The sequence below is a fragment of the Spermophilus citellus genome (genome assembly GCF_964194105.1).
Source record: "Spermophilus citellus genome assembly, chromosome: 4".
Classification (NCBI taxonomy): domain Eukaryota; kingdom Metazoa; phylum Chordata; class Mammalia; order Rodentia; family Sciuridae; genus Spermophilus; species Spermophilus citellus.
In genome coordinates this window covers 162523579-162549899 of record NC_138185.1, presented here as the reverse complement: position 1 = coordinate 162549899, position 26321 = coordinate 162523579, and the positions used below count along the sequence as shown (strand labels likewise).

At 45.1% G+C, this 26321-nt stretch overlaps 1 protein-coding gene and 1 pseudogene across 2 annotated transcripts; both read left to right on the top strand.

Annotated features, from left to right (window-relative positions):
* On the top strand, positions 1-26167 carry PLEK2 (pleckstrin 2; the record flags this gene model as incomplete). The annotated part of the gene is made up of 9 exons (XM_081291486.1): positions 1-278; positions 14854-15018; positions 17972-18153; positions 19564-19655; positions 19955-20142; positions 20326-20427; positions 22401-22484; positions 25219-25297; positions 26040-26167. Exons 1-9 carry the CDS (start codon positions 237-239, stop codon positions 26165-26167), a joined length of 1062 nt encoding a protein of 353 aa, XP_081147612.1. The 5' UTR covers positions 1-236.
* LOC308647367 (sorcin-like) lies at positions 293-12424 on the top strand (annotated as a pseudogene). Its single transcript has 2 exons — positions 293-531; positions 11909-12424. The product of its transcript is annotated as a sorcin-like (transcript).
* Positions 26168-26321: the final 154 nt, after the last annotated feature.

The window sequence follows — 26321 nt, the reverse complement described above, 5'->3', positions numbered from 1 at the left end:
TAATCACCGGCCTTGGAGCACCTTCGGGTGGGACGTGGAGGCAAGGATCCCAGCCCTGCCCGACTTCCTGCCCGGGAGGCCCCGCGGTCTCCGGCTCTGGACAAGCGCCAGGGAGGCGTCACCCGCCGGTGTCGGAGCGGCTTCCTGGGCGCAGTGGGCGCGGGCTGCGCGGGCGCGGAAAAGCGCGAAGCGTCGGGACAGCTCACCTGGGGTGGCCCGGGCGTGCGGGCGGCTACATGGAGGACGGCGTGCTCAAGGAGGGTTTCCTGGTGAAGAGGGTGAGTGCGGGTCGATGCGCCCACCGCGGGGCTCCGCGGCTTCTCACCTGAGCGGGGCCAGGCGCGCGCGTGCCCGGGTCCCCATCCCCAACATCATGGTGGGATCGGGTGACTGGGGCCCCGTTGCGCGGAGCTGCCTGCCGGTGGGAACAGAGGGGTGCACGGAGGTTGGACGCAGGCACCAAGGCGGAGTAAAGCTTTCCAAAGAAAAGAGGGGCCGCGGCAAAGGCACTGCGAAGATCGCGGTTGCCTAGTGCGGTGTCGGGTCGGGCGGCGCGTCCGAAGTGGGAATCTTAAAACTTATTGGGCCTGGGAATGTAGCACAGTGGTACAGCGGGAGTTTAGCCAGCACGAGGCTGTGGCGCTCATCCCCAGCACCACACACAAAACAAAACAGATTAAGATATTATGAATAAGGGATGGAGAGAGAGAGGATAGTTAACCGGTACAGGGATACAGTTGCAAAGAAAAAGTAACTTCTAATATTCTGTAGCACAGTAGGATAACTGTGATTGACAGCAATTCAAAATAGTTAGATGGCAGGATTTCAAAGTGTTCCCAACACAAAGAAATGATCCATGTTTGAGGTAATGGATATGACAATTACCCTCATCTGGTTATTATTCATTGTATACGTGTACTGAAAGGTCACATTGGACCCCTATACATGTGTACCACTATTATGAGTCAATTTGAAAAAGAAAAAAGTTATGAATAGTATATTTAAATTTATTTGGTACTGGTGATTGAACCCAGGTCTTGCACATGCTAAACAAATGCTCTACCATCTAGCTCCACCTCCAGGATAAATATAATTTATTAAAATAACATGAGCTGCTCCATAATTACATCTTGGAGGAAGGGGGAATGCTGTATTTCTTTAGCACTGACTGTGCCAGTCCTGGGTATTGTCTTGTTTAATCCTCCCTATAGTCATACAATGTGAATAGAGACACATTGCCCACTTTCACCAAGGAGGAAGCAAAGCTCAGAGTGGTTAAGTAACTTGCTCTGAAAGTAGTAAATGCTGGAGCCGGGATCAAATCCCCTCTGGTTGACTCCCTCCTGTCTACCAAGCAGCATGTGCGGGGGATATTATTTAAATGAGGAAAATGAGGATCAGAAAAATGAAAGAGTTTGCCCAGAGCTAGTAATAGCTGGGATGAGAACAGTCCTTCCTCAGCCTCGCCCCATATGGCCCACAGTGAGCAAGAGTGCAAACAAAAGCAGAATGCTTGGAGTCAAGGTGGAAAATGAATGAAAGAGCAGCCACAAGAGGGGATATCAAATACCACCTTTGATATTTTAAAGAATTTTTAGGACTGAAGTTGTAGTTTAATGGTAGAATGCTTGCTTGACATTTGTAGGACCCTAAATTTGATCCTCAGCACCACACACACAAAATTAAAAAAAAAAAATTAACCCTGGTGTTAAGAGTAACTGTTTTGGCTAACATCATAACGTAACATGCAGATAAATGAATCTGGGACTGAGCATTTTGCTCTTTCCCCTGAGTTATAGCTTTGGGACGGGGTGATGAGGGATGAAGGGACTCTCCCTCTTACTGCTTTTCCTGGTGGCCAGATCAGCTCTATCTGCCCTGAAGGCTCAAATTGTTTTCTTATTCCATTTATAGTGTGTCCACCTTGTATTGCATGGTATTTGATATTAGAAGGCAGGTGTGTTATTTGCTCAAAGCTGTAAGGAGGATAGGAGGCTGATGCCAGATCAAGGGTCAGACTGAACATGAGCAGTCCCAGAATTCCATGCCCACTTCATGCCCCTGTGACTATGACGACAGCCTGGTCCCCTAGGGTCTGTGGAGGTCACTGCACAACCTGTGGGGGGACTTCTGCTGTCTCCCACTGCACTGCAGCGTGAGGTGGTAGGATGAGGTGGGTGGAGAGTTTTGGTCCAACTGTGGATCACCAGTCCCTGGTAGGGGTCTATGGAGGGCTGGAGTTTACTTGAGGTTAGTCCCCCTCAGATGGGGCTCTATTCCAGGGGTTACCTACATGATTTCCCACCTCTGCTACCACACTGAGTCAGATGACCTGCTTAGGAAAGCCAGCGTGCAGAGAAGTGAGAACCGTATGGCCCCCCAGCCTACCAAAAGGAAAGGGCTTGGTTGAGATACCCAGGCCTCATTTCAGCCAAACCCAAAGTGTGGGATTTGAAGTCTGATCCTAAGGCAAGATGAATCCATGCCTCTTCCTGCTCCGTGAGGAAGGTGGCCTCAATGCCCCTGCTATGGGCACCACCTGCTGATCAGTCCCAATCACCATGCTCTGTGTCCCTTTATCTGCCAAGTGAACCAGCAGCCCCTGTGTCCACTGAAAGTTACAGGAGCAGGACACTAGGAGTCTGAAGGTTTAGCAGGGTTTACAGCCCAGAGGTGGGGGCAGGGCCCAGCTAAAAGCCAGAGTACAGCCTAGTCATCAGCTTTCAGCTGCGGGAGGGCCATGCTGGAGACAGGCAGGGGCATGATGGATTTGGTTCCTAATCCCGCCCAGACAAGAAGGAAGCAAAGCTGCAGGCAAAATGCAGGGAGCTCACAGGGTTTGGCTATCAGGAGAGAGAGGGGGAAAGGAGGCAGGAAGCCTGGGTGGTGGGACCGCAGGTAGGTGGCCCACAGAGGTAGGGGCACTTTGAGGTATCGCCACAGGGCTCATTATCTTGAAACACATTGCAATGTTAACACGTTTTGACCTGGGAATTTTATATATAGGACTCCATCCCAAGGAAATACTATAAAAGCTTTATGAACAAAGATCTATGTTTGAAAACAACCTAGAAACTACAAATATGTCCCCCTAAATAAATAAATGATTAGTTAAATTATGGTTATGTGAATGTTAAAAATGTTTATCGTGTTAAAATCCAAGGAGTTAAAAAGACACAAGATATGAGAAAAGATATTCATAGAAATAGAAAGACCAGAAGGAGTTCTAGAGGCTGGAAGTAAAAAATCAAGGTGTTGGCAGGGCCATGCTCCCTCTGAAACCTATTGGGTAGGATTTTTGTCAATTCTTGGTGTTCCTTGCCTTGTAGATGTGTCTCTGCAATCTCTGGGTCATCACATGTCTATCTTCTCCCTGCATGTCTCTCGGTGTCCAAATTTTCCTCTTCCTCTAAGTGTCAGGTAGGCGTTCAGGATGCCAAGATGTGGAGGCAGGGTATAAAGGATGCCGATGGAGGACTAGACAGGAAGAGTCATGTCCCTGTTTATGGTAAATCCCATTACCATGACAGCTCCCTCCCCTGAGGACTTATCACCATGACAATTCCCAGCACAGGTTTGGTATTTTAAAATGACCAATGGGATAGGAAGGATAGTAGAATGAATCAGACATTATGACTCTATGTGCATATATGATTACCCGACTGGTGTAACTCTACATCATGTACAACCAGAAGAATGAGACATTATACTGCATTTATGTATGGTGTGTCAAAATGCATTCTACTGTCGTTGTATAACTAATTAGAACAAATGAAAAAAAAAAAAAAGACCAAATAAGAAAAAATATTGAAAAATAAAATGACCAATGGAGGTAAATTGGATGGGATGTGAATTAGGTTTTCTAAAGTAACCAGAGGCGGAAACTTAGACAATATTCCAATCAAGTATCATAAGATAACCAACGGGGAAAGAAGGGTAAGGTCTTCAATCAGGTCTGTGTGGGGAAGAGAATGCTGCACAGCTCAGCATTGTAAGACACTAATTTCCAGACATCAGGGCCCTGAGCTTCTCTTGCTTGGCCTACTCTGCTCTGCTCTACCTTACGGAGTGCTACTTCCACTGTCACCTTCAGTAAATCTACTTTGCCTGTTACTTGTGTATGTCTTGCTCATTTCTTTCTTTGGGTCACCAAGGACCATAAGGACTCCAGTCACGATGGGTTAGTACCCACCCTCATCTAGTATGACTTTATTTTAATTTAATTACATCTACAAAGATTAATTTCTGAATAAGATCACAGTCATAGGTACCAGAGGTTAGAACCTTGAGGTATCTTTTTGAGAGATACAATTTATCTCATAATAAGTACCATCTTTGCTTTTGGGCGGGGGAGAGAGGATTGTAGGGCCTTGGGCAGACTGTTTTGGGCCCCTGTTTCCTCATCTTTAAAGTTGGGGATAGAGTAGGCCTTTCCTAAGGGTCTCTTCATCTGGGACATTCTGTGTCACCTAATCCCAGCCCTGAGGTGCCATCCCATCTTATGGCCCCCTCTTTCTTCTAAAAGGGCACCTGGAACTCAGCCACTCAGTGCTCCAACTGGCCTCTGCTCATAGCCAGCTACTTGCAGACAAGGTGCATAAAGAGGGAGGCTTCTCTGTGCCTGGGGACAAATGTGCTGGTAGAGAGAGGCCTGGGTTCTTTCTCAGCTTATACCACTGTTTTTAGCCCCTGACCCACTTGGTCCAGTGACTTTGGACCAGTTACTTACAATCATGCTCACGGTGTCACTATAGATCAGGGACACTGACGCCTTCCTACTAGTTTTGTGTAACATTCCAGCAGCTTCTAGCAGAGCTTCCTACTGCAGCCTCATTTGCTTCATTCAGTGGTCTCTTCCTAGGCAGGGTGGGGTCTCTTTCTATGCTGGGCAGGTGCGTACTGCACACCTGTAATCCCAGCTGCTCAGGAGGCTGAGGCAGGAGGATGGTGAGTTCAAAGTCAGCTTCAGCAATTTAGTGAGGGTCTAAGCAACTCAGTGAGACCCTGTCTCTAAATAAAATACAACAAAGGGCTGGGTCTGTGGCTCAGTAGTTGAGTGCCCCTGAGTTCAATCTCCAGTACCAAAAATAAATAAATAGATTGATTAATTAATTAATTTAATTTAATATAGAAAAGGGCTGGAAATGTGGCTTAGTGGTTAAGCACCCCCGAGTTCAATCCCAAGTATGTATGTGTGTCTTTATATATATATATATGTATATATATATACATATATATAAAAGAGACCTTCTCTCAGAACAACAACAACAGCAAAATGAGTTGGGGATGTATCTCAGTGGTTAAGCACCCCTGGGTTCAGTCCCTGGTACCAAAAAAAAAAAAAAAAAAAAAAAAAAAAGAAAGAAAGAAAAAATTAAAAAAATCAGTGATCTCTTTCTTTCTCTTTTTTGTGAGGGAGGGAGGCAGGGACGGAATTGAACCCAGGGACACTTAACCACTGAGCAACATTCCCAGCCCTTTTTATTTTTTATTCTGAGACAGTCTAGCTAAGTTTCTGAGGCTGGCCTTGAACTTGTGATCTTCTGCATCAGGCTCCTGAGTTGATGGGATTATAGGCAAGTGCCACTCGCCTGGCCAGAGTGATAATTTTAACACAAGAATCTAAACCTATTGAACTTCTGCTTAAAATTCTTCGAGAACTCCCCTCCCAATATTAAAATCAAACTGCAACACGGAACCTGAAGCCCTGGTGAGTAGTCCCTGTCACTTCCCCCTCTCTTCCCCACAGGCCTTGGAGCCCAAGATATGTGAGCATACAGGGAATTTCCCCAAAGCATTAGCATTGTTTTGTTTTGTTTTGTGGTTCTGGGGATGGAATCCAGGGCCTCGCTCACGCTAGGCAAGTTCTTTCTCTACCACTGAGCTGTGCCCTCTCCCTGACAGTGGCGTTATGCAAAGCCTTGCGAGCCTTCCTGACCTGACAACTCCACACAGCCTTCAAGACTCAGCCCCCCAAAAGAATTAAGCAGACACTTCTCCAAAGAAGAAATACAAATTGTCAACACATATATGAAAAAAGGTTCAATATCATTAGCAATTAGGAAAATGAAAATCAAAACTATACTGAAATCTCATCTCACACCAGTCAGATGGCAGTCATCAAAAATAAAAATAATAATAAATGCTGGAGAGAAAGTGGGAGAAAAGGAACCCCGTTGCTGGGATTGTAAATTAGTATAACCACTACGAAGATCAGTATGGAGGTTCCTCAAAAGACTAGGCATGGGGTCTGGGGACATAGCTCAGGGGGTAGAGTGCTTGCCTTGCATGCACGAGGCCCTGGGTTCAATCCCCGGCACCACACACACACACACACACACACACACAGACCATGGAATATGGAATGACCATATAACCCAGCTATATCATTCCTAGGTATCTATCCTAAAGAATTAAAGTCAACATAATATACTGTCACATGCATACTCATGTTTATAGCAGCACAATTTACAACAGCTAAACTGTAGAAGCAGCCTAGGTGTCCATCAGTGGATGAATGGATAAAGAAAATGTGATATATATATATATATATATATATATATATATATAATGTGGCATACACACACACACACACACACACACACACACACACACACACAATGGAATTTTATTCAGCCATAAAGAAAAATGAAATTATGTTACTTGCAGGAAAATGTGTGGAACTAGAGACCATCATGTTAAGTGAAATAAGTCAAACTCAGAAGGTCAAGGGTTGTATGTTTTCTTTTATATGTGGAATCTAGAGAGGAAAAAGGAAAATAAAGGTGGGGGAGGGGAATCTCATGAAAATCAAGGGGAGATCAGTAGAAGCAAGGGACTGGGGAGTGGGAGGGAGGGACGGGAAGTACTGGGGAATGATACTGGTCGAATTATATGGTTTCATTGTGTGCATGTAAGAATATGTAACAGCAAATCCCATCATTGCATACAACTCTAATGCACCAATTTAAAAATGTCGGGGGATAATCTTTAAAAAATTTAAAAAGACAGCTCCAGTATCAGCAGGGAATATGCCTAACCCCATTCTACCCTCTTCTGTGCTTTCTCGTCCACCTGGACTCCTCCTTGGTGTTAGGCATCTGTCAATTACCTATTGTTTGTAATAAATTAGCCCCAAACTTAACATCTTAAAACATCAAGCAATTATTGTCTCACAGTTTCTGAGAGCCTAGTACACAGGAAACCTAGCTGTAAGATTTTGGCTCAGGGTCTCTTCTGAGGTTGCAAAGCGTTGCCCTTGATGAGACAGTTACCTGACCTGGTCAGCAGGAGGGTTCTCTTCTAAACTCACTCCCAGGCCTAAGGTCCTCACTTCTCTATAGGGCTGCTCACCACGTGGAAGCTACTTTCCCCAGAGCAAATGATGAGAAAGGGAGAGAGAGAGAGTTTGCACGAACCAATAAGAAGCTGCAGAATCTTTTATGACCTAATTTTTTTTTTAAGAGAGAGTGAGAGAGGAGAGAGAGAATTTTTAATATTTATTTTTTAGTTCTCGGCGGACACAACATCTTTGTTGGTATGTGGTGCTGAGGATCGAACCCGGGCCGCACGCATGCCAGGCGAGTGCGCTACCGCTTGAGCCACATCCCCAGCCCCCTGACCTAATGTTGTATGTAATTGGTGGTGCATTCCTATAATCCCAGCTGAAAGAAAAGTGGCGCAGCACACACACCTGGGATAAGAAGTGGATTTATTGTCAGGAGCCTGACAAGGCTGCTCTGTACAAGAGAGGGACAGCAGTAGCAAGGAGGGAGAACAGCAGCAACTTCCCCTTGAGTGTTATCTTTCATAGGCTAGAATCCTGGCCATGCACTAGGGGCGGGTGTAGTCTTTACTGACATAGTAAGCATCCCCTCATCTTGTGGAAGGCAAATTTGTTTCTTGGGAACAGAGACAGGCAGTTTTCCTATCTCAGAGGGGGAATCGGAGAACAAGCATGTCCCTTTATCGTCTCAAGGAGAAAACAGGGAAATCAGTAAGTTTCCATCTCAGGGGGCAGTAAGTTTCCTCCTATCTCTTGGTGAGAGAACAGGGAGAGACCAGCATTTCTCCAGGCTGGTAGGTTTTATCTCAGGCTAGTTTCTGTTTCTTGGGAAAGAACAGTATTCATAAAGTGGGGGCTGGGGAAAGGAAGATGGCTGCAATTGTGCTAACCAGTGACTTGGGAGGCTGAGCAGGAGGATTGCAAGTTTGAGGTTAACCTCAGCAATTTAGCAAGGCTCTAAGCAACTTATCCAGACCCTGTCTCAAAAAGTAAAAAGAGCCAGGGATATGGCTCAGTGGTAAAGCGCCCCTGAGTTTAATCCCCAGTACATCAGCAGCAGCAGCAGCAACAGCAACATCTTCATCATCCTTAACAATCTGTCTATTGTCAGAAATGATTTACCACTATGCCATATTCTACTAGTCACACAGACCAACGCTTTTAAAATGTGTGAAGAGAAGGAGAGAATCACTGGGGGTCTTGTCAGTCAGTTGACTATTTGGCTATTCTGGGTCTCTTATTTTTCCAAATGAATTTTAGAATTGCTTTTTCTATTTTTTGTGAGGATTTTTGTCATTGGGATTTTAGTGGGAATTGCATTCACTCTGTATATTGCTTTTGGTAGTATGGCCATTTTGACAATATTAATTCTGCCTATCCAAGAACATGCCTTTCCATCTTCTAATGTCTTATTCAATTTTTCTCTTCAGTGTTCTGTAGTTTTCATTTTAGAGAACCTTCACATTCATAGTTAGATTAATGCCCTAGTATTTTATTTATTTGAGGTTATTGTAATGGAATAGTTTTCCTAATTTCTTTTTCACCAGATTCATTATCTGAGTATAGGAAAGTGACCAGGTCTCCATCATTATACAAAGTACATGTATGAAGACTTGAATTAGGTGTCAACATACCTTATATACAAACAGAGATATGAAAAATTGTGGTATATATGTGTATTAAGAATTGTAATGGGGGCTGGGGTTGTGGCTCAGTGGTAGAGTGCTTGCCTCGCACGTGCGAGGCACTGAGTTCGATCCTCAGCACCACATAAAAATAAAGTAAAATAAAGATTAAAAAAAGAATTGTAATGCAAAAAAAAAGTACATGTATAATGGTATAAATTGACACGAACATACTTTATATACAGAGATATGAAAATTGTGCTCTATATGTGTAATAAGGATTGTAATGCATTCCACTGTTGTTTTGTATTTAAAAAAAATAAATCAATAAAAAAGAAAGAAAGAAAGTGACCAGGTCTCACCAAGTTTCCAAGGCTGTCCTTGAACTTAAGATCCTTCTGCCTCAGTCTCCCAAGTACCTGGATTACAGATATGTGCTACTGCCCCCAGCAACAAGGGATTATTTGTGAGGCCAGAGAATCAGGCTGGAATGCCTTACAACCAAGAATGTTGCAGCCAGACAAAAGTACCCAATGGCCATGGGTTAGTGTTATCTCTGTTAGAAGATGTTTCTACTGGAAAATTTGTTGCTGAAAGTTTTGGACACTTGTCTTTGATAACTCTAGGATCTGGGTATCAGAAGAAACTGTCCTACTATTGCCCTTGCCAGAAGTTCCCATTTCCCCATGTTTGTTTGCTGTCAAGCACACATCAGGGCTCTGCCTTGGATTGACAGAAGCCTGGTCACCTACCTATTCTCCAAGTGCAAGGGATTCTGGGAAGTTTAACATTTTGTCCAGGGAAGTACATCTCTGTATTTGCCTTTTTCTGCTCAGCATCACCCGCCGCCTTCCTCTTTTCCCTTTTGGGAAGTTTGGTAGGGCTGTCATAACAAGTATCACAAACTGACTTAAACAACAGAGGGTCCCCCCCCTCAAAGTTCTAGAGCCTCAAAGTTCAAGATCAAGGTGTTGGCTGATTTGATTCCTTCTGGGGATTTTCTGCTTGGCTTGTGGATGGCTGCCTTCTTGCTGTGTCTTCACGTGGTCTTTCTTGTGAAATGTAGATCTCTGGTGTTTCTGTGTGTATCCAAATCTCTTCCTATAAGGACACCAGTCAGATTGGATCAGTGCCCACCTAATGATCCCGTTTTAACTTGATCACTTCTTTAAAGGGGCTGTCTTCCCATACAGTCTCATTCTGAGGTATGGGGGTGGGACTTCAGCATATGAATTTGGGGGCAAGCAAGTCAGCCTAAAAGATCCATGTTTTAAGGTTTCACATTATTTTCCCTCTCTTCACCTGATGACAGCACCTGTACCATACATTTACCTTGCATGCTCTTCTCCCTAGTCCAGCTACAACCTTGTGTGCCAGTCATTTGCTGCCTTGAATTCTTCAGCATCCAGAAGCCCCAGGCCAGCCTGGCTGGTGCCAAGAGTGTCAAGACCCCCACAGCAGGGGGCTCCCAGGGAATGAGGACCAGAGACTGGACCATGTAGAGAGAAGCAGAGGGCCCTAACAGATGAGGAGTCAGATTTAAACCTTTTTTGTCTTCCTACATCAGATAAAACTGTCAATCCTCGGACTGCATGTACCTTTTGTCAGGAACAAAGGGAAGGGACCCCACTCTTTTTTGTTGTGGTGGTTCTGGGGATTGAGCCCAGGCTGCTCTCCTACTGAGCTACATCCCGAGCCCTTTCTCCTTTTTTGAGGCAGGATCTCACTAAATTGCCCAGGCTGACCTTAAACTTGTGATCCTCCTGCCTCAGTCTCCTGAGTAGTTGGGATTATAGGCCTGTGCCACCGTGCCTGGTTCTACAACTTTTGATAACCTAATAGCTCCCATTATGTGCTGAGCATGGAATGGAATCATAGCACCACAGATGTGAGAACTGAAGGGGTCTTTTATATTAATAAACGCTAGGTAAGGCCATGAGTGATTTCGGGACTTGGTCTTTGATCCAGATAAAGCTCATCTTTCTAGGTTAGAATATAGTTCCAAATTGGGTTCTGCTTAGAAATATGCCAAGAAGGTGCTTTCCTGTGTACCAAACCCTACTTTCCAGTCCCTCAGCAGAATTCCCCTATCCATTGGTATGTTCTAGAAGCTAGTTCTTTGCCTGCACCTGACTATGCTGACCCATCTGAGAACATCTCAAACAATCTGCCTTGTATGCCTGCTGCAGCTGGTTAGGCTAGCCTGGCAGGTCCCTTAGCACTGTAGAGTGACTGGCGCTTCAGCTTTAGAGATTGCCCAGACCCTTTGACTAGTTACATTCTTTCTAGGGATTATATTTTAAGGAAAGAAAATTAGAGACATAATCAAAATTTATGTGTGAGAATACTCATTGTAGCATGGTTTATAAAAGCAAAAAAAAAAAATCAAAACAAATTCAGTCACAAATAATAGGAGATTGGCAAGTAAATTATACATATGAAGAGTAGTCATAAAGAATATTTTAGGGGGCTGGGGTTGTGGCTCAGTGGCAGAGCACTTGCCTTGTACATGTGAGGCACTGGGTTCAATCCTCAGCACCAGATAAGAAATAAATAAACAAAATAAAGGTATGTGTCCATGTATAACTAAAAGCAATATTTTAAAAAAAGAATATTTTAGGGCACAGTGGCACAAGCCTGTAATCTCAGTTAATCTGGAGGCTCAAGCAGGAAGATAGCAAGTTCAAGGCCAACCTGGGCAACTTGGCAAGATCCTACCTCTAAATTGAAAACAAAATTAAAAAGGACTGGAGATGTAAGTCAGTGGTAAAGCTCCCCTGGGTTCAAGTCCTACTACAAGAAGAAGAAGAAGGAGGAAGGGGCAGGGAGGAGGAGGAGGAGGAGGAGGAGGAGGAGGAGGAGGAGGAGGAGGAAGGAGAAGGAGGAAGAGAAGAAGAGAGGAGGAGGAGGAGGAGGAAGAGAAGAAGAGTTGCCCTGGGGTGGGGAGGCACAGCTCGGTCTGCACCAAGGCCTATCTGAGGCACCCCGGTGCCAGCAGTGAGTACTACCCTGGCAAGTATGGAGAGACTCCTAGAGGACAAACGCAGAATCCTCTGTGTGGTCACTTTGCTGCTATAGCAGGACAGGATGAGCAAATAGATGCTGCTGAATTGCAGAGAGGTCTGCCACAGTTGGGCATTGCTGGAGGATACAAACCTTCTAACCTGGTGACTTGTCAGCTTGCAATTTCAATGGTGGATAGAGACAGGTTTGGCATGATGGGCTTCAATGAATTTAAAGAACTCTGGGCTGCATTGAATGGCTGGAGACAACACTTCATCAGTTTTGATGGTGGTAGGAGTAGAACCGGGGATCCTCAAGAATTGCAGAAGGCACTAAGGACAACAGGCGCTGAGGTCGACTCCCCAAACTGAGTTCAATTGCAAAACAATACAGCACCAGTGGAAAGATCACCTTAGACGACTACATGGCCTGCTGTGTTGAGCTGAGGGCTCTCACAGAGAGCTTTTGAAGAGGGGACGCTGGGCAGCAAGGTGTTGTGATTTTCCTTTAGGATGATTTCATTTAGTGTTTCCTGATTGTCTAAGAGGAAGCTGTAGGCGGAGCATTCATTCTCTCTGGAGTTTGCATTTGCTAACTCTTTGCCTTCAGCAACATGTAAACCTACGCGGCTACTTCCCCTGACAGCTACTGTAAAGGTTACAACTGTATACACAAGTGAAGGTTTGTTTGTAGTTTTGATAATGAATTCTTTGGAACTTGATAAGGCCAAGTCTGTTATACCAATTAGAACTCCTTGAGCTATTATCAATCATACTTTATTTTCCTGCTAAAGCTCTTTTATGTAAATCTGAGTGTGCAAAATGTTTAAGTCATGTTATAGACTTTACATTGTGAGACATGTAAAGCTTTTAATGAAGCTACAGTTGTTATCTTTCCTAGGAGAATGTGGTTGAAAGTTTTGTGTATGGAATATTCTTATGAAATGGTGCAGACCCATTTGGATACACAAAATAAACAAATGTGGTATTCCATGTCAGGGTTCACTGAAGTAGAAATTTAGCTCAGGCTTTAGACTGATATATATTTTGATTGCTTTATAAATGGAAAGGGAACATTGAGTGATTATTTTCTGCCTCTTTTTTTTTAGTTTCTTTTTTTATATATGACAGCGGAATGCATTACAATCTTATTACACATATAGAGCACAATATCTCTGGCTGTATACAAAGTATAGTCACACCAATTCGTGTCTTCATACCTGTACTTTGGATAATAATATCCATCACATTCCACCATCATTTATAACCCCATGCCCCATCCTTTCCCCTCACACCCCTCTGCCCTATCTAGAGTTGGCTATTCCTCCCATGCTCCCTCTCCCTACCCCACTATGAGTCAGCCTCCTTATATCAAAGAAAACATTTGGCATTTGGTTTTTTGGGATTGGCTAACTTCACTTAGCATTATTTTCTCCAACTCTATCCATTTACCTGCAAATGCCATGATTTTATTCTCTTTTATTGCTGAGTAATATTCTGTTGTGTATATATGCCACATTTTTTAATCCATTCATTTATTAAAGGGCATCCAGGTCAGTTCCACAGTTTAGCTATTGTGAATTGTGCTGCTATAAACACTGAAGTGGCTGTGTATTTCCTGCCTCTTTAAAAAACATATTGATAATTTGAGGGGCAAATACTGTTCCCAGGTCTGTCTTTGTCATCATCCATTCAAACCTTTGTTAATTAGACTGAAGAATCTCGTATACTATAAACTTAATTGTGTAAAAAGAAAATGGATAAAAACAACTAAGGAAGTGTATGAAAATATTAGCTGTGGTTATTTTTGACTAATGAGATGGTAGGTGACTTTAATTTCCTTTACACTTTTCAGTGTTTTCCAAATTTTCTGTGTATGCTTCTACTTTAAAGTCAGAAGGTGTGTTTTTAAAATGCTGGTGACCCATGTTGACATGTCATGTGTTGTGCTTTTAAAAATATACAGCAAAAGGACTGGAATGAGTGTCTCAGTGTTGATCTGGCCACTACCTTGTAAAGCAGGTCATGAATTTGTTTTTCTTCCTTCCTACTACTTCCCAAATATTCTTTAATAAATACTTTTTCATATATATATATGCAAAAAGAAATATAATGGTGTGAGAAAATGCTCAGCAAGGCTAAACAAGACAAAAGTGAGAAAATAAAGCCATATGTAATATGGTCTTCTTATGTGTGTGTGAGTGATGCTGGGGATTGAATCCAGGGGCACTTTACCATGGAGCCACATACCCAGGTTTTTTTTTTTTTTGCTTATTTTTTATTTTGAGACAGGGTCTCTCTAAGTTACTTAGGGCCTCACTAAGTTGCTGAGGCTGGCCTTGAACTTGCAATTCTCCTGTCTCAGCCACCCAAGTCACTAGAATTATAGGTATGCACCACCACTTCTGGCTTGTAATATGATATTTTTTTTTCTTTTCAGAACTGGGGATTGAACCCAGGGCCTTGCATATTCTAGGCAAGTGCCCTACCACTGATAAATATGGTCTATTTTTTAAAAGCGAAAACTAAAAGGGAAAAAGACTGAAAGGAAGTGTCAAATGTTAACAGTGGCTGTCTCTTAGTAGCAGAATGATAGGCGCGTGACTTTTTTTCTTCTTAATAATTTGCAGTTTATCTCAAGGTTCATGACCAGGAACAGATGGTGGGTATAGCTCTGTGGTAGAGCACTTGCCTGCATGTGCAAGGTCTGGATTCCACTCTCAACACTACATAACACACAAAAATTTATAACCAGAAAAAGGCCAAATGGCAACCAGAAGGTCAGTGCCAAAGGTATTTGCCAGATATCCCAAAGAAATGTCTGAGAAAGATCCAAAATACTGCTGTGTCTCTGTTTCCATAGCACATCTGGTTAGCATCTCTCCATGAACATGGTGTCCTCCCCTCTCCCTCACCTCGGGGCTTTCCTGTCTGTTCACAGGGCCACATTGTCCACAACTGGAAGGTGCGATGGTTCATCCTTCGGCAGAACACGCTGCTGTACTACAAGCTTGAGGGGGGTCGGAAAGTGGCCCCTCCCAAGGGCCGGATCCTCCTGGATGGCTGCACCATCACCTGCCCCTGCCTGGATTATGAAAACCGTCCGGTATGTGAAGGTTCCTGCTGTCCAGCTCCCCACCCCAGACACTTCTCACCTCTGGCTCTTTGGGAAGGTGGTGTGGGTAGTGGGAAGAGCTCGGAGTTATAATTGAAAGACTTGGTTCAAGTCATGGCTCAACCATCTTCCAGGTACCTGACCTCAGGCAGGTAGTTAAACCTCTCTCAGTCGTCATTGTCGTCTGTAAGATGGGATGAGATAATTACACCCAAATATCTCCTATGAAGAAATGGGGATATGAAGCCATGGTTTAGATGCTTTATGGAGAAAGGCACGGTGGCACACACCTGTGATCCCAGTGACTTGGGAGACTGAGACAGGAGATCATGAGTTCAAAGCAAGCCTTGGCAAAATGTAAGGCCCTAAGCAAATTAGTGAGACCCTGTCTCAAAATAAAAAATTAAAAATTAAAAAAAAAGGACTGGGGGTGTGGCTCAGTGATTAAGCACCCTTGGGGTTTAATCCCTAGTACAAAAAAAAAAAAAAAAAGATCACAATAAATGAAACCCCTGAACTCATAGGTTAGTTTGTTGACCTACTACCTCTTTTTTGTGTATCTGTGGTATGGGAATTAAACCCAGGGGTGCTTTACCACTGAACTGTACCCCTAGCCCTTTTTATTTTTATTTTGAGACAGGGTCTCACTAAGTTGCCCGGGCTGGCCTTGAACTTGCAGTCTTCCTGCCTCAGTCTCCCAAGTAGCTGGAATTACAGGCGTGAGCCACCACTCCCAGCTAACTTGTTGACCTGCTATCTCTTAATAATCTTTAGGAAACAGTGGAGAGCAGAGGTATTGGTAGATGGGATGGAGATGGGAAAACTATGGTTTAAATTTCAAAAAAGAGAAACAGGCTAAATTTGCTGGAGTTATGAGCTTCATGTTAATTCTACATAAAATTCTCAAACGGGTTTGTTATTTGCTTAGTTCTTGAGTACTTGGACTAAAAGAGACTGAGAGTAGCCAACAGATCCACTAAGAACAAATCATAAAGCATATATAAAATTATGGAAGCTGTAAAAAAGGGTGCACCTAGATTTTTTTTTTTTTTTTTAATTTCTAGTCTCTCCTGAAATTCTTTTCATTAAAATGGTTAATTGCAGACTGACTGTACAGGTTCTGGATCTGAGTTCACTCTCTTCTTCCATGATACTGATGAGTGAATGTTAACTTGGAGGAATATCTTCATGGGGTTCCTTGGGGCTGTGAGCCAGCCATGCCTTATTCACCATTTCACTATTAGTTTAGGTGAAGAATATTAAGTTTGCAAGCAAAATAAGTTGGGAGTTGACATTTGGGAAGCAGAATCAGAATGAAGTAGGATGTTTCAGAAGTGGTAGACCTGGCCTACTTGGATGACAAAGATCCCACAACTTGTCAAAGAAACTCCTTAAATGCCCATTTACATTAAAAAGTGCCAGGTGCAGTGGCACACACCCGTAATCTCAGTGACTTGGGAAGCCGAGGCAGGTGGAGCTCATGTTCAAGGCTGTCCTCAGCAACTTAGTGAGACCCTATCTCAAAATCGAAAATAAAAAGGGCTGGAAACGTGGCTCAGTGGTAAGCCCCTGAGTTCAATCCCCAGGACCAAAAAATAAATAAATGAAAGATGGGAAAATGAAAGGCTCTACAGTGCCTGGAACTACCCACACTCCTGTGCTCCCAGGCGGTAGCCTCTGATGTTCTGCGTCCCTCAGATCCTGGAGCAGGGTATTCCATTCCGTGGGCCATCTGTGAGAGTGCTCAGTGTGTGCAGAACACTTAGCAAGAGTGAACTGGTTGAGGGTTGGGGATGTGGCTCAGGGGTAAAGTGCTTGCCTAGTATGCCCAAGGCCCAGGTTCAATCCCCAGTACTGCAAATATAGTAAACTGGTTGAGAAGGAGTGTAAACTATATCATATCATAACACAGAGCGTGGAGTTGAGTTCTTGTTTCATGAATGTGAAGAATGAGAACCTCAGATACAAGGGTGAGAGTAAAATAACAGATAATAATAAGTAATAATAATAATTATTGATACTATTATTAATAGTTATTATTAATAATAAAATAACAGATAATAATAAGGAATGATAATTACTTATTAGAGTAAGAGGAAGAAAGCAGAGCTCTCAAAGAAAGAGGGGTCCCAAGAGAGGGATATCAAAGAGTGATCCTTGTCTAGGAGTTTATATAGCTTTATAAGTTTAAGGAAGTCAGCCCCTGCCCAATCCTGGGTGTGGTGTTTATTGTCCATGAGGTACTCGTGCAGCCTTTAGGCCCATCAAAATATCCACCAGGCATTTCCCCTCTTTGGAGAGGCATGGATCCCAGTCACATAGATCATGATTTTAAAATAGCCTTTTTGTAAGTTTCTTAGCAAATATCTGCAGGTGCTGATTGTGCTTTACTGCCCAGGAAGTTGCCAGGGGGCCCATCTCCCAGTCCTCCCTGCCTTATCTCTTTCTCCTGATGTCAGTGGAATGTGTGAAAGACCTGTGAATGTTTAAACGGAGGGAAAAGAGGCTCAAAGGTGGTGTCACTAACAGTTTTATTCAAGGGACCATTAATAAGAAACTCAGACTCAGTGAGCATCTCTAGCTAAGGGGCAGAGGTGGGTTTTGGTCCCACTCAGCCTGGCTGTAGAGGCTGAATGCTTCCCGTTTCAGTAAAGCTGTCATTGGAGGAGAGACTAAGTGACCCCAGAGGCAGATTCAGGACAGTGTCCTGGAAGCAGTCCTTGTGCTGACTAATCTGCCCCCAGGGGAAAGGCTGCCTTAGGAGGCCGTGAGCTCCGCACTGCTGGAAGTGTCTGAGCGAAGTTTCATAGACCACTGGGGTAGAGACAAGGGGCCAGGGCACAGGCGGTCACTGGACTACCCCACCTTGGCCCTGTGGTTTCTGCTGACCGCGTGCTCTGGCCTGCTGTGCCTTTGAGTGCCGTCTGACTCTTTCTTCCCACAGCTCCTCATTAAGCTGAAGACCAGAACTTCCACAGAGTACTTCCTGGAGGCCTGTTCTCGAGAGGAGAGGGACGCATGGGCCTTCGAGATAACAGGGGCCATCCATGCAGGGCAGCCCGGGAAGGTCCAGCAGCTCCACATATTAAAAAACTCCTTCAAGCTGCCCCCTCACATCAGCCTGCAGTGAGTGCCCTGCCTGCCCCACCCCTTCAGCCTCTGGCCTCTCTGCAGCCTCTCCTGTGCGCCCAGTGGGGAGGGGGGAGGTCCTTAGGGAGGGGGGCTCTGTGGTGCTACACAGGCCTGGCTGCGACTACCTTGTGTTTCAGGGCTGTCAGCTGTCCCTGTCTGGGTCATACTGACCTGGGGATGACCTGAACCACTAGCCCCACTCCTATGTAACCTCTTAGAACTTTGCCACTTTTTCCCACCTTGTAAAGGAGGTAGAGACCCCCCCCCCCCCCCGCCAACTCCATTTTAGACAGGTGCTCAAGGCTGTGTCACAATTTCTTAGGGCTTTCCACCAACCAGGTCACTGGTCTTTCTGTAGTCTAGTGGCACAAAAAGATGATGTTTTCTGGTAGCAGCTGCAGTCTTGCTGGGTGGGGGTTCCTCGTTCATTCATTCAACAAACTGTTACTGAGTACCTCACAAATATGTGCAATTATCATGTACCAATGTTTAAAATCAGAAAGAGAATAAATAGTTATTGAGTGCCTACTGCATGCCATGTACTGTGTTGGATGCTTAGCAGATGCAGGTAGGAGTAAACAGGATCTCATCTCTGGGGCCTTCCAGCCCCAGTGTATACACATAAAATGAGGAACGATCTTCTGTTGGAGGGAGTGATCGTCCCATAGAGCAGAAGGAAAGCTGGTCAGAGGTGGAGGTGATAAAGTAGGGACGAATGTTGCAAACACTCCCAGGCAGCCAAACCCTCACACCCATCACAGATGAGGGATGTGGGCTGGGAATGCACCCCACTGACTCAATGGAAGAGCACTTGCCTAGGATGTGTGAGGCCTGGGTTCCATCACACACACAGACATTGTGCGTCCATTCTGGGCTTTTAACTCCATGCCAGGCACTGAAATCTGGCCTGTGCACTTTCTGTGTGTCGAGGGGCTGCTAAGCCGTGGCACATGTGGGGAGGACTGGGTGGGTGGGTTGTGGTTGGATTCAGAGAGGCTCAGCATTGAGAAGTAGCTGGAGGATTTACGCTGAATGCAGCAGATCATAGAGAAGCGTGTTGGCTCCTGCACACTCATGTTTTGCGTCTTGCTGTCCTGGGGATTGAACCTAGGGTTTGTGCATGCTAGGCAAGTGCTGTCCCACTGAGCTATACCCCCAGCACTATTGTTGCTTTTAAGTAAATCCACAGCTCTTTCGCCTCACTACAAGGGTAATGATTAGATGCCCGAGAAGAGAAATGTCTGAGAATCCTATCAGATTCTGATGCGTCATGGAAGGCCCTCTCCCCTCTGGTGTGTATCACACCCCTCGCCACATGCCTTATTCCCTGGCAGTGGCTCTTGGGCCCTCCCTTGAAGCTCTGTGTGATGAGGATCCTTCTCCTTTGCCTTCCTTCCATACCAGCCGCATCGTGGACAAGATGCACGATAGCAGCAGCGGGATCCGGCCAAGCCCCAACATGGAGCAGGGAAGCACCTACAAAAAGACCTTCCTGGGTGAGCCTGCCCATCCCAGGGGCCTGGCGAGGCGGTGGACGCGGGACACTTGGGACCCGGGGCTCAGTGGAGCGCTTGACCAGCCCCTATTGAAACCAGAGCTATTTGCTGAGCAGTGGTCTGGCCTGAGATGGCCACATGGGTGTGGCCGTGGCTGTGTGTGGCTGGCGCAGCCTTCAGTCTGCTCTTGGCTAGAGCCCGAGTCTGCCTAGGAGGAGGGAGAAGGTCACAGACAAGCACCCCAAGGAGGGTGGGTGGGCGCCCGTGGTCTGATGGGTGCTGCCCTTGCCCCGGCGCAGGCTCCTCCCTGGTGGACTGGCTCATCTCCAGCAGCTTCGCGGCCAGCCGTCTGGAGGCGGTGACGCTGGCCTCTGTGCTCATGGAGGAGAACTTCCTCAGGCCTGTGGGTGTCCGGAGCATGGGAGCCATTCGCTCCGGTGACCTGTCTGAGCAGTTCCTGGACGACTCCACAGCCCTGTACACTTTTGTAAGTTAGCGGGGCTCCTCTTGCCACCAGGGGAGAGGGAAGAGGCAGAAAGAATGGGCACAGGGAGAGGCCGAGGGTTGGGGACAACTTTGTCCCCAGGAGGCATCCTCTTTCTCCTGCAGCCCCGAGCCTGGGCCTGGGGCTATTTCTGTAGCACAGTCCTTGCTCCCTCCTTCCCACTAGGCTGAGAGCTACAGGAAGAAGCCAAGCCCCAAGGAAGAAATCAGTCTGAGCACGGTGGAGTTAAGCGGCTTGGTGGTCAAGCAAGGCTTTCTGTCCAAGCAGGTATGGCTGCCTTTGACAGGGAGGAGGGGGACGCTGAGGAGAGGCAGGAAGGAGCCCCTGGGGGGCGTTGAGAATGCTAGAACACCCCCATTACCAGCAGGGTCTGCAGAGCAGTTGCAGAAGCCAGTCAGACCATCACATGCCCAGGTGTGGGGAGTATTCGGGAAAAGCATAAACACATGGAATCATCACAGCACTAAAAAGTAACTTCTGGGCTGGGTGTGGTGGTGCACACCTGTAATCTGAACAACTCGGGAGGCTGAGGCAGGAGGATCACAAATTCAAAGCCAGCCTGAGCAATTTAGCAAGACCCGAAGCAACTTAGCAAGGCTCTGCCTCAAAATGTGGTATATATACACAGTGGAATATTACTCAGGCTTAAAAAAGAGTGAAATTATGGCATTTGCTGGTGAATGGATGGAGCTGGAGAATATTTTGCTAAGTGAAATAAGCCAATCCCCAAAAATCAAAGGATAAATATTTTCTCTGATATGTGGATGCTAATTTACAATAAGAGAGGTGGCTAGGGAAAAATAGAGGCAGAGTGGAGTGAAGGGAGGGGAGCAGGTATGGGGGTTAGAAAGGATAGGAGAATGAATCAGACATTATTACCCTATGTACATAAATGATTACATGACTGGTGTGATTCTACATCATGTACAATCAGAAGAATGAGAAGTTATACTCCATTTATGTATGATGTGTCAAAGTGCATTCTACTGTCATGTATTACTAATCAGAACAAATTAATGAAAAGAAAAAAAGGCTGGGGATGTGATTTAGTAATTAAACACCCCTGTGTTTAATCTCTGGTACCAAAAACAAACAAAAAAAAAAACCCCAAACAACTTCTGCATGATTGTTTCATTTCAAAAATTTGTGACCTGCTTCTTGCACAACAGGATGCCCATCTGTGTTTAGGTTCTTTACCAGCCACACAACTGTGTGTTGACCCCAGGCCCCTGCTTCTGCTGAGCCTGACAGGAGTCCTTACTGAGGGCAGTACTGAGGCCCCTGGAGGAGCATGAAGAGGGTACAGGAGAGACTCATGAGTGTCTTTCAGGCCAGAGGCTAAAGAAGGTTTATGATCTAGGGTCTCAGGCCAAAGAGAGTGTTTCTCCACACACACATCAGATTAACCTTTTACACATTTAGTTTTTATCGCGTTCTATAATGGATTGCTTCTTTTTCTGATGCAGAATGTAATGGTGGTTTTGCTGTAGATGTATGCATGTGTAAAAAATGCACAAATATACATGCAGGTGTAGTTTGTTTTTGAACTAAGTTGACAATTAAAGAGCTGGTAGAAGTTGGTGGCCTTGGGTTCAGGTTGACACCTGCTGCCCCTGTTCCCCTCTTTTGCACCGAGTAATGTCAGGATAATGCAATCCCCTTCCTTTTGATACCAACTGTCCTTGGCTCTGTCAACTAAATATGAGGGTATTTTTACAGGAGGCTCACTGAACAGGGGGTCATGTCATGTGAAGTCTGTGACATATCATTGCAATCTTCAGGTGTCCTGTGGACTGTTTTTATTTACTTAATTTTTAATTTTTATTTTTGACTGGGGATTAAACCCATGAGTGCTTTATCATTGAGCTACATGTTATTTATTTAAAGATTTAAAAAAATTTTTAGTTGTAAGTGGACACAATACCTTTATATTATTTGTTTATTTGGGCCTCACGTGTGCTAGGCAGCGCTCTACCACTGAGCCACAACCCCAGCCCTATATTTTTTATTTTGAAGCAGGGCCTTGATAAATTGCTGAGGCTGGCCTTGAACTTGCCATCCTCCTGACCCAGTTTCTTGAGTTGCTGGGAATACAGGCAGTGCCACTGTGCCTGGCCAGACTCTTTTGTTTTTAATGACGTTTTTATTGGGGTAGGCTGGCTTGTTGGGGTTTGGTGCAGGGAAGTGGAAGAAGATGGAGAGTTGTCACCAAGGACGGTGGATCCGTTTCTTTGCTGCAGGGTCACAAGAGGAAAAACTGGAAGGTGCGACGCTTTGTTCTGAGGAGAGACCCCGCTTTCCTGCATTACTACGACCCAGCCAAAGTGAGTGCCATGGCTCCCTGGGTGCCCTGCTGCCTCCAGACACCTCCCTGCAGAGCAGCAGCCGCTTCCTCCCACCCTCACCCTGAAGGGCCAGCTGCTCCTTCCTCTCCCCGTGCGGTGGCCTGCGCAGCGAGTGGATTCTTCTGTGCCCACCTCTTCCTATGGAAAAGCTTCATTATTTTGAGAAGAAAAACATCTTTTACTTTATTAAAGCCCGCTTCCCAGCCTCTTCCCCCTTTGCCATCTGAAGAGCCCATGGATTCTGTCTCTTCCACTCCTTGTTCTCCCCTATGCTTTGAAACATTTCTTTCGTTCTTTTTTTTTTTTTTTTGTGTGGTACCTGGGACTGAACCCAGGGGCATTGTGTCACTGAGCTACATCCCCAGCTTTTTATTTTTCATTTTGAGACAGGGCCTTGCTAAGTTGCTGAGGCTGGCATCAAGCTTGTGATCTTCCAGCCTGAGCCTCCGGAGTCCCTGGGATTGCAGGCATGGGCCACCATTTCTTTTATTTTCTTTCTTCCTGTTCTTTCCTGGTTTTCTTTCTTTCTTTCTTGTACTGGGGATTGAACTCAAGGGTGCTTTAACATGGGCTACATTCTTTTCTCCAGTTCTTTTTATTTTGAGACAGGTCTTGCTAAGTTGCTGAGGCTGGTCTTGAACTTGCAATTCTCCTGCCTCAGCCTCCCAGGTTGCTGGGATCACAGGTGTGCGCCACTATGCCAAGCTACTCCATTTCTTTTTATTATATGTAAGCCATAATTTACTTGTTTTTTTTTTTCATAGATCCAAGAATTGCTTGCTCTGAATTTCAGAAAATAAGTAGAGCCTCATGCTGAATTGATCTAAAAAAAAAAAAAAAAAGAAGAATGGTCTTATAGTCAAGGCAGGCCGCTCAGCCTTATCTTGGTACATGTATGATTTTCTTTCTTTTTTTTTTTTTTTTAGATAATGAAGAGTGGTTGGGTGTAGTGGCTCACACCTGTAATCCTGGCTACTCTCCGGGTTGAGGCAGGAGGATCACAAGTTCTAGGCCGGCCAGGGCAACACAACTTAGTGAGACCTGTCTCAAAATAAAAAAAGTGCTGGGACGTAGCTCAGTGGTAGAGTGCTTTCCTAGCATGAAGCTTTGAGCTCAATCTTTAGTGCCCCCAAAACAAAACACAAAAACACAAAAAGTAAAAGAGTTTCAGTCAGGAACCCCTACCCTAAACACAGAGCTGGTAAGAACCCATGGTGCTCTGTCAGGCCCTAAGGAGGGTCAAGGACCAAGGAGGGACATGGCAGGAGGGCTGCCTGAGGGGTCAACCAATGAGCCTTCCAGATGCACACGTTGAAGCTGGGTGTGGTGTACTCACCTGTAATCCCGGTGACTCAGGAAGCTGAGGCAGGCGAATTTCAAGTTATCGAGGCCCTAAGCAACTTAGTGAGAGTCTGTCTCAAAATAAAAAATCAAAAGGGCTGGGGATGTGGCTCAGTGGTAAAGTGCCCCTGGGTTCAATCCCCAGTATCCAAAACACAAAATAATGCCAACACCTCCCTCAAACAACAACAACAACAAAAACCAACAACAAAACCGCACACATTGATCTCAAGCCTACTTATAGGATAAAGGTCAAACTTCTCTGTGGCTACCTCAAGTCCTTTTTTTTTTTTTTTTTTTTTCACTGCTGGGGAGGGAACCCAGGGCCTCAAGCATGTGAGGCAAGTGCTCTACCACTGAGCAACACCCCTAGCTCATCAATTTTTTACAAAGCTGGGGGCGGGGGGGAACAATCAACAAAAAGAATAAAATAAAACTTCAGTTTTGCCTTAACTCAGTCCAAGGGACAACTACTGTCCCTTGATGAATTTACAGAAGCCCAGTCAGCATCCCTTAAAGACAATTTAATTTCTCCCTGGCTTTGCCTTCACCCTTCCTCCTGCATGGGCTCTCTGCCCATTGCCGCACCCAGGGCTCACTTCTCAAGGTTGATTCCTCTTCCCCCAGAGGCTGCCCTTGCTCCGTCCCTCTAGGTGTGGATCTCCTCTTCCCCTGGACTGTCCCTTCCTTAGCATGATCAGTATCATAATCTCTGGCATTGTTACTTAACCATTTCATTTTTGCCCTATTTCTTGCTGCCTGCACCACTTATTGTGAAATTCATTATTGATTAATTGAAGGGACCCAGGGGGCTGAGGCTCCTGGTGTGTAATTGTCTGAACTATTCAGAGATACGACAAGCCACTTTTGCTTCATTCAGTTTCATATCCACCATGTAGCAGAGACTTGTATAACTGTGTCTCCTATGCAGGATATCAGTGTTCAGAAGTATGACTATGTCTTTTTCTGATTGCTTGGCAAGACACACAAGAGGGTTAAGGAACTGGTGCATGTTTCTCCTGGTAGTACTGGATCAGAGGCTCAGTTTGAGATATCTTCAAGAATGAAACAGATTGATATTTAACTCTGCTAGACCTGATGACAGCAATGTTGGTGGCACTCCTGCTACTGGGTATGAAAGGAAGAGGCCCAAACTTCCTTATTGGCAATAACTTGGACACATGATGCTCAAATTTAGCCTCATCTATTACAATTTATCGACTCCCTTGGTGCTGGGAATTGAACCCAGCAGGCAAATGTTCAACCACTGATCCACACCCCCCGCCCTGGCCTGAGGATGATTATAGGGGAGAGTGCAACTCTTCCTTTTTGTGCGTTCGCAAATCCTAATTAGATCTCTTTTTCTCTGCAGGAAGAGAACAGGCCAGTGGGTGGGTTTTCTCTTCGTGGTTCACTGGTGTCTGCTCTGGAGGACAATGGCGTTCCCACTGGTAAGGTGCAGCTTCAGTCCTGGCCTGAAGATCTCAGGGGCCTTCCTCTGCATTTCAGGAATCCCCCTCTCCTGCCATGGAAGACTGCGCTCTGGGTGCTGAGTAGGGCTTTAATCAATGAGATAATGAATGGTGTGAGTTTTGAAGTCAATTTCAGAAACAGAGGAAAAGTCCATATGGCATGTTCTTAAGAGTTTTAAGGATACAACTCAATATTTCTCATTTTAAATATTCTCTTTCCTCACATTCTGTGATTGCCCATAAACTCCTACCTATGAATCATAGCTTGGCTCACATGGTGCTTCATTTAGTAGCGCACTTTTGTATCTGTTATCACATTAATTCTACAACAGACAGCTATGGTAGGAAGATATTCCCATTTAGTGGATGTGGAAGTTGAGGTCCAAAGTCATACAATTTCAAGTCAGACACCGTATTCTGTGCCTGCTCTTAACTTTCACATACTGGATTCTTGGGATGATTCTTTGAATGACGCTGTAGGTCTGTGGCTAGCATAAGGGGCCAGACAGAGGATTTCCAGAAATGTCCAGATAACCAGTAGCAGGCCTTAAGGTGATGAGGAGGGAGAAGGAAGGATAAGGCAAAAACATGCATCTCATGGAATTTTCTAACCATGTACATAAGAAATATTCCTATTTGTCCCTTTCTCAGATGACTTTCATCTGGTTCAAGCTGAAAGTAGACATGGATATTTAATCACTGATTTATTTTTCCTACCTAGGGGTTAAAGGGAATGTCCAAGGAAATCTCTTCAAAGTGATCACTAAGGATGACATACATTATTATATCCAGGCCAGCAGCAAGGCTGAACGAGCAGAGTGGATTGAAGCTATCAAAAAATTGACATGACAAGACCCTTGGGGAGCAGGACCAGGATTCCTTCCTCCTACCAGATGGTAGACAGGATTTCCTGAGAATGGAGTGTGTAAAGACTTTCATGTTGGGCTGGGGATGGAGCTCAGTGGATCTGGGTTTGATTTCCAGTTCCAGCATCAAAAAAAAA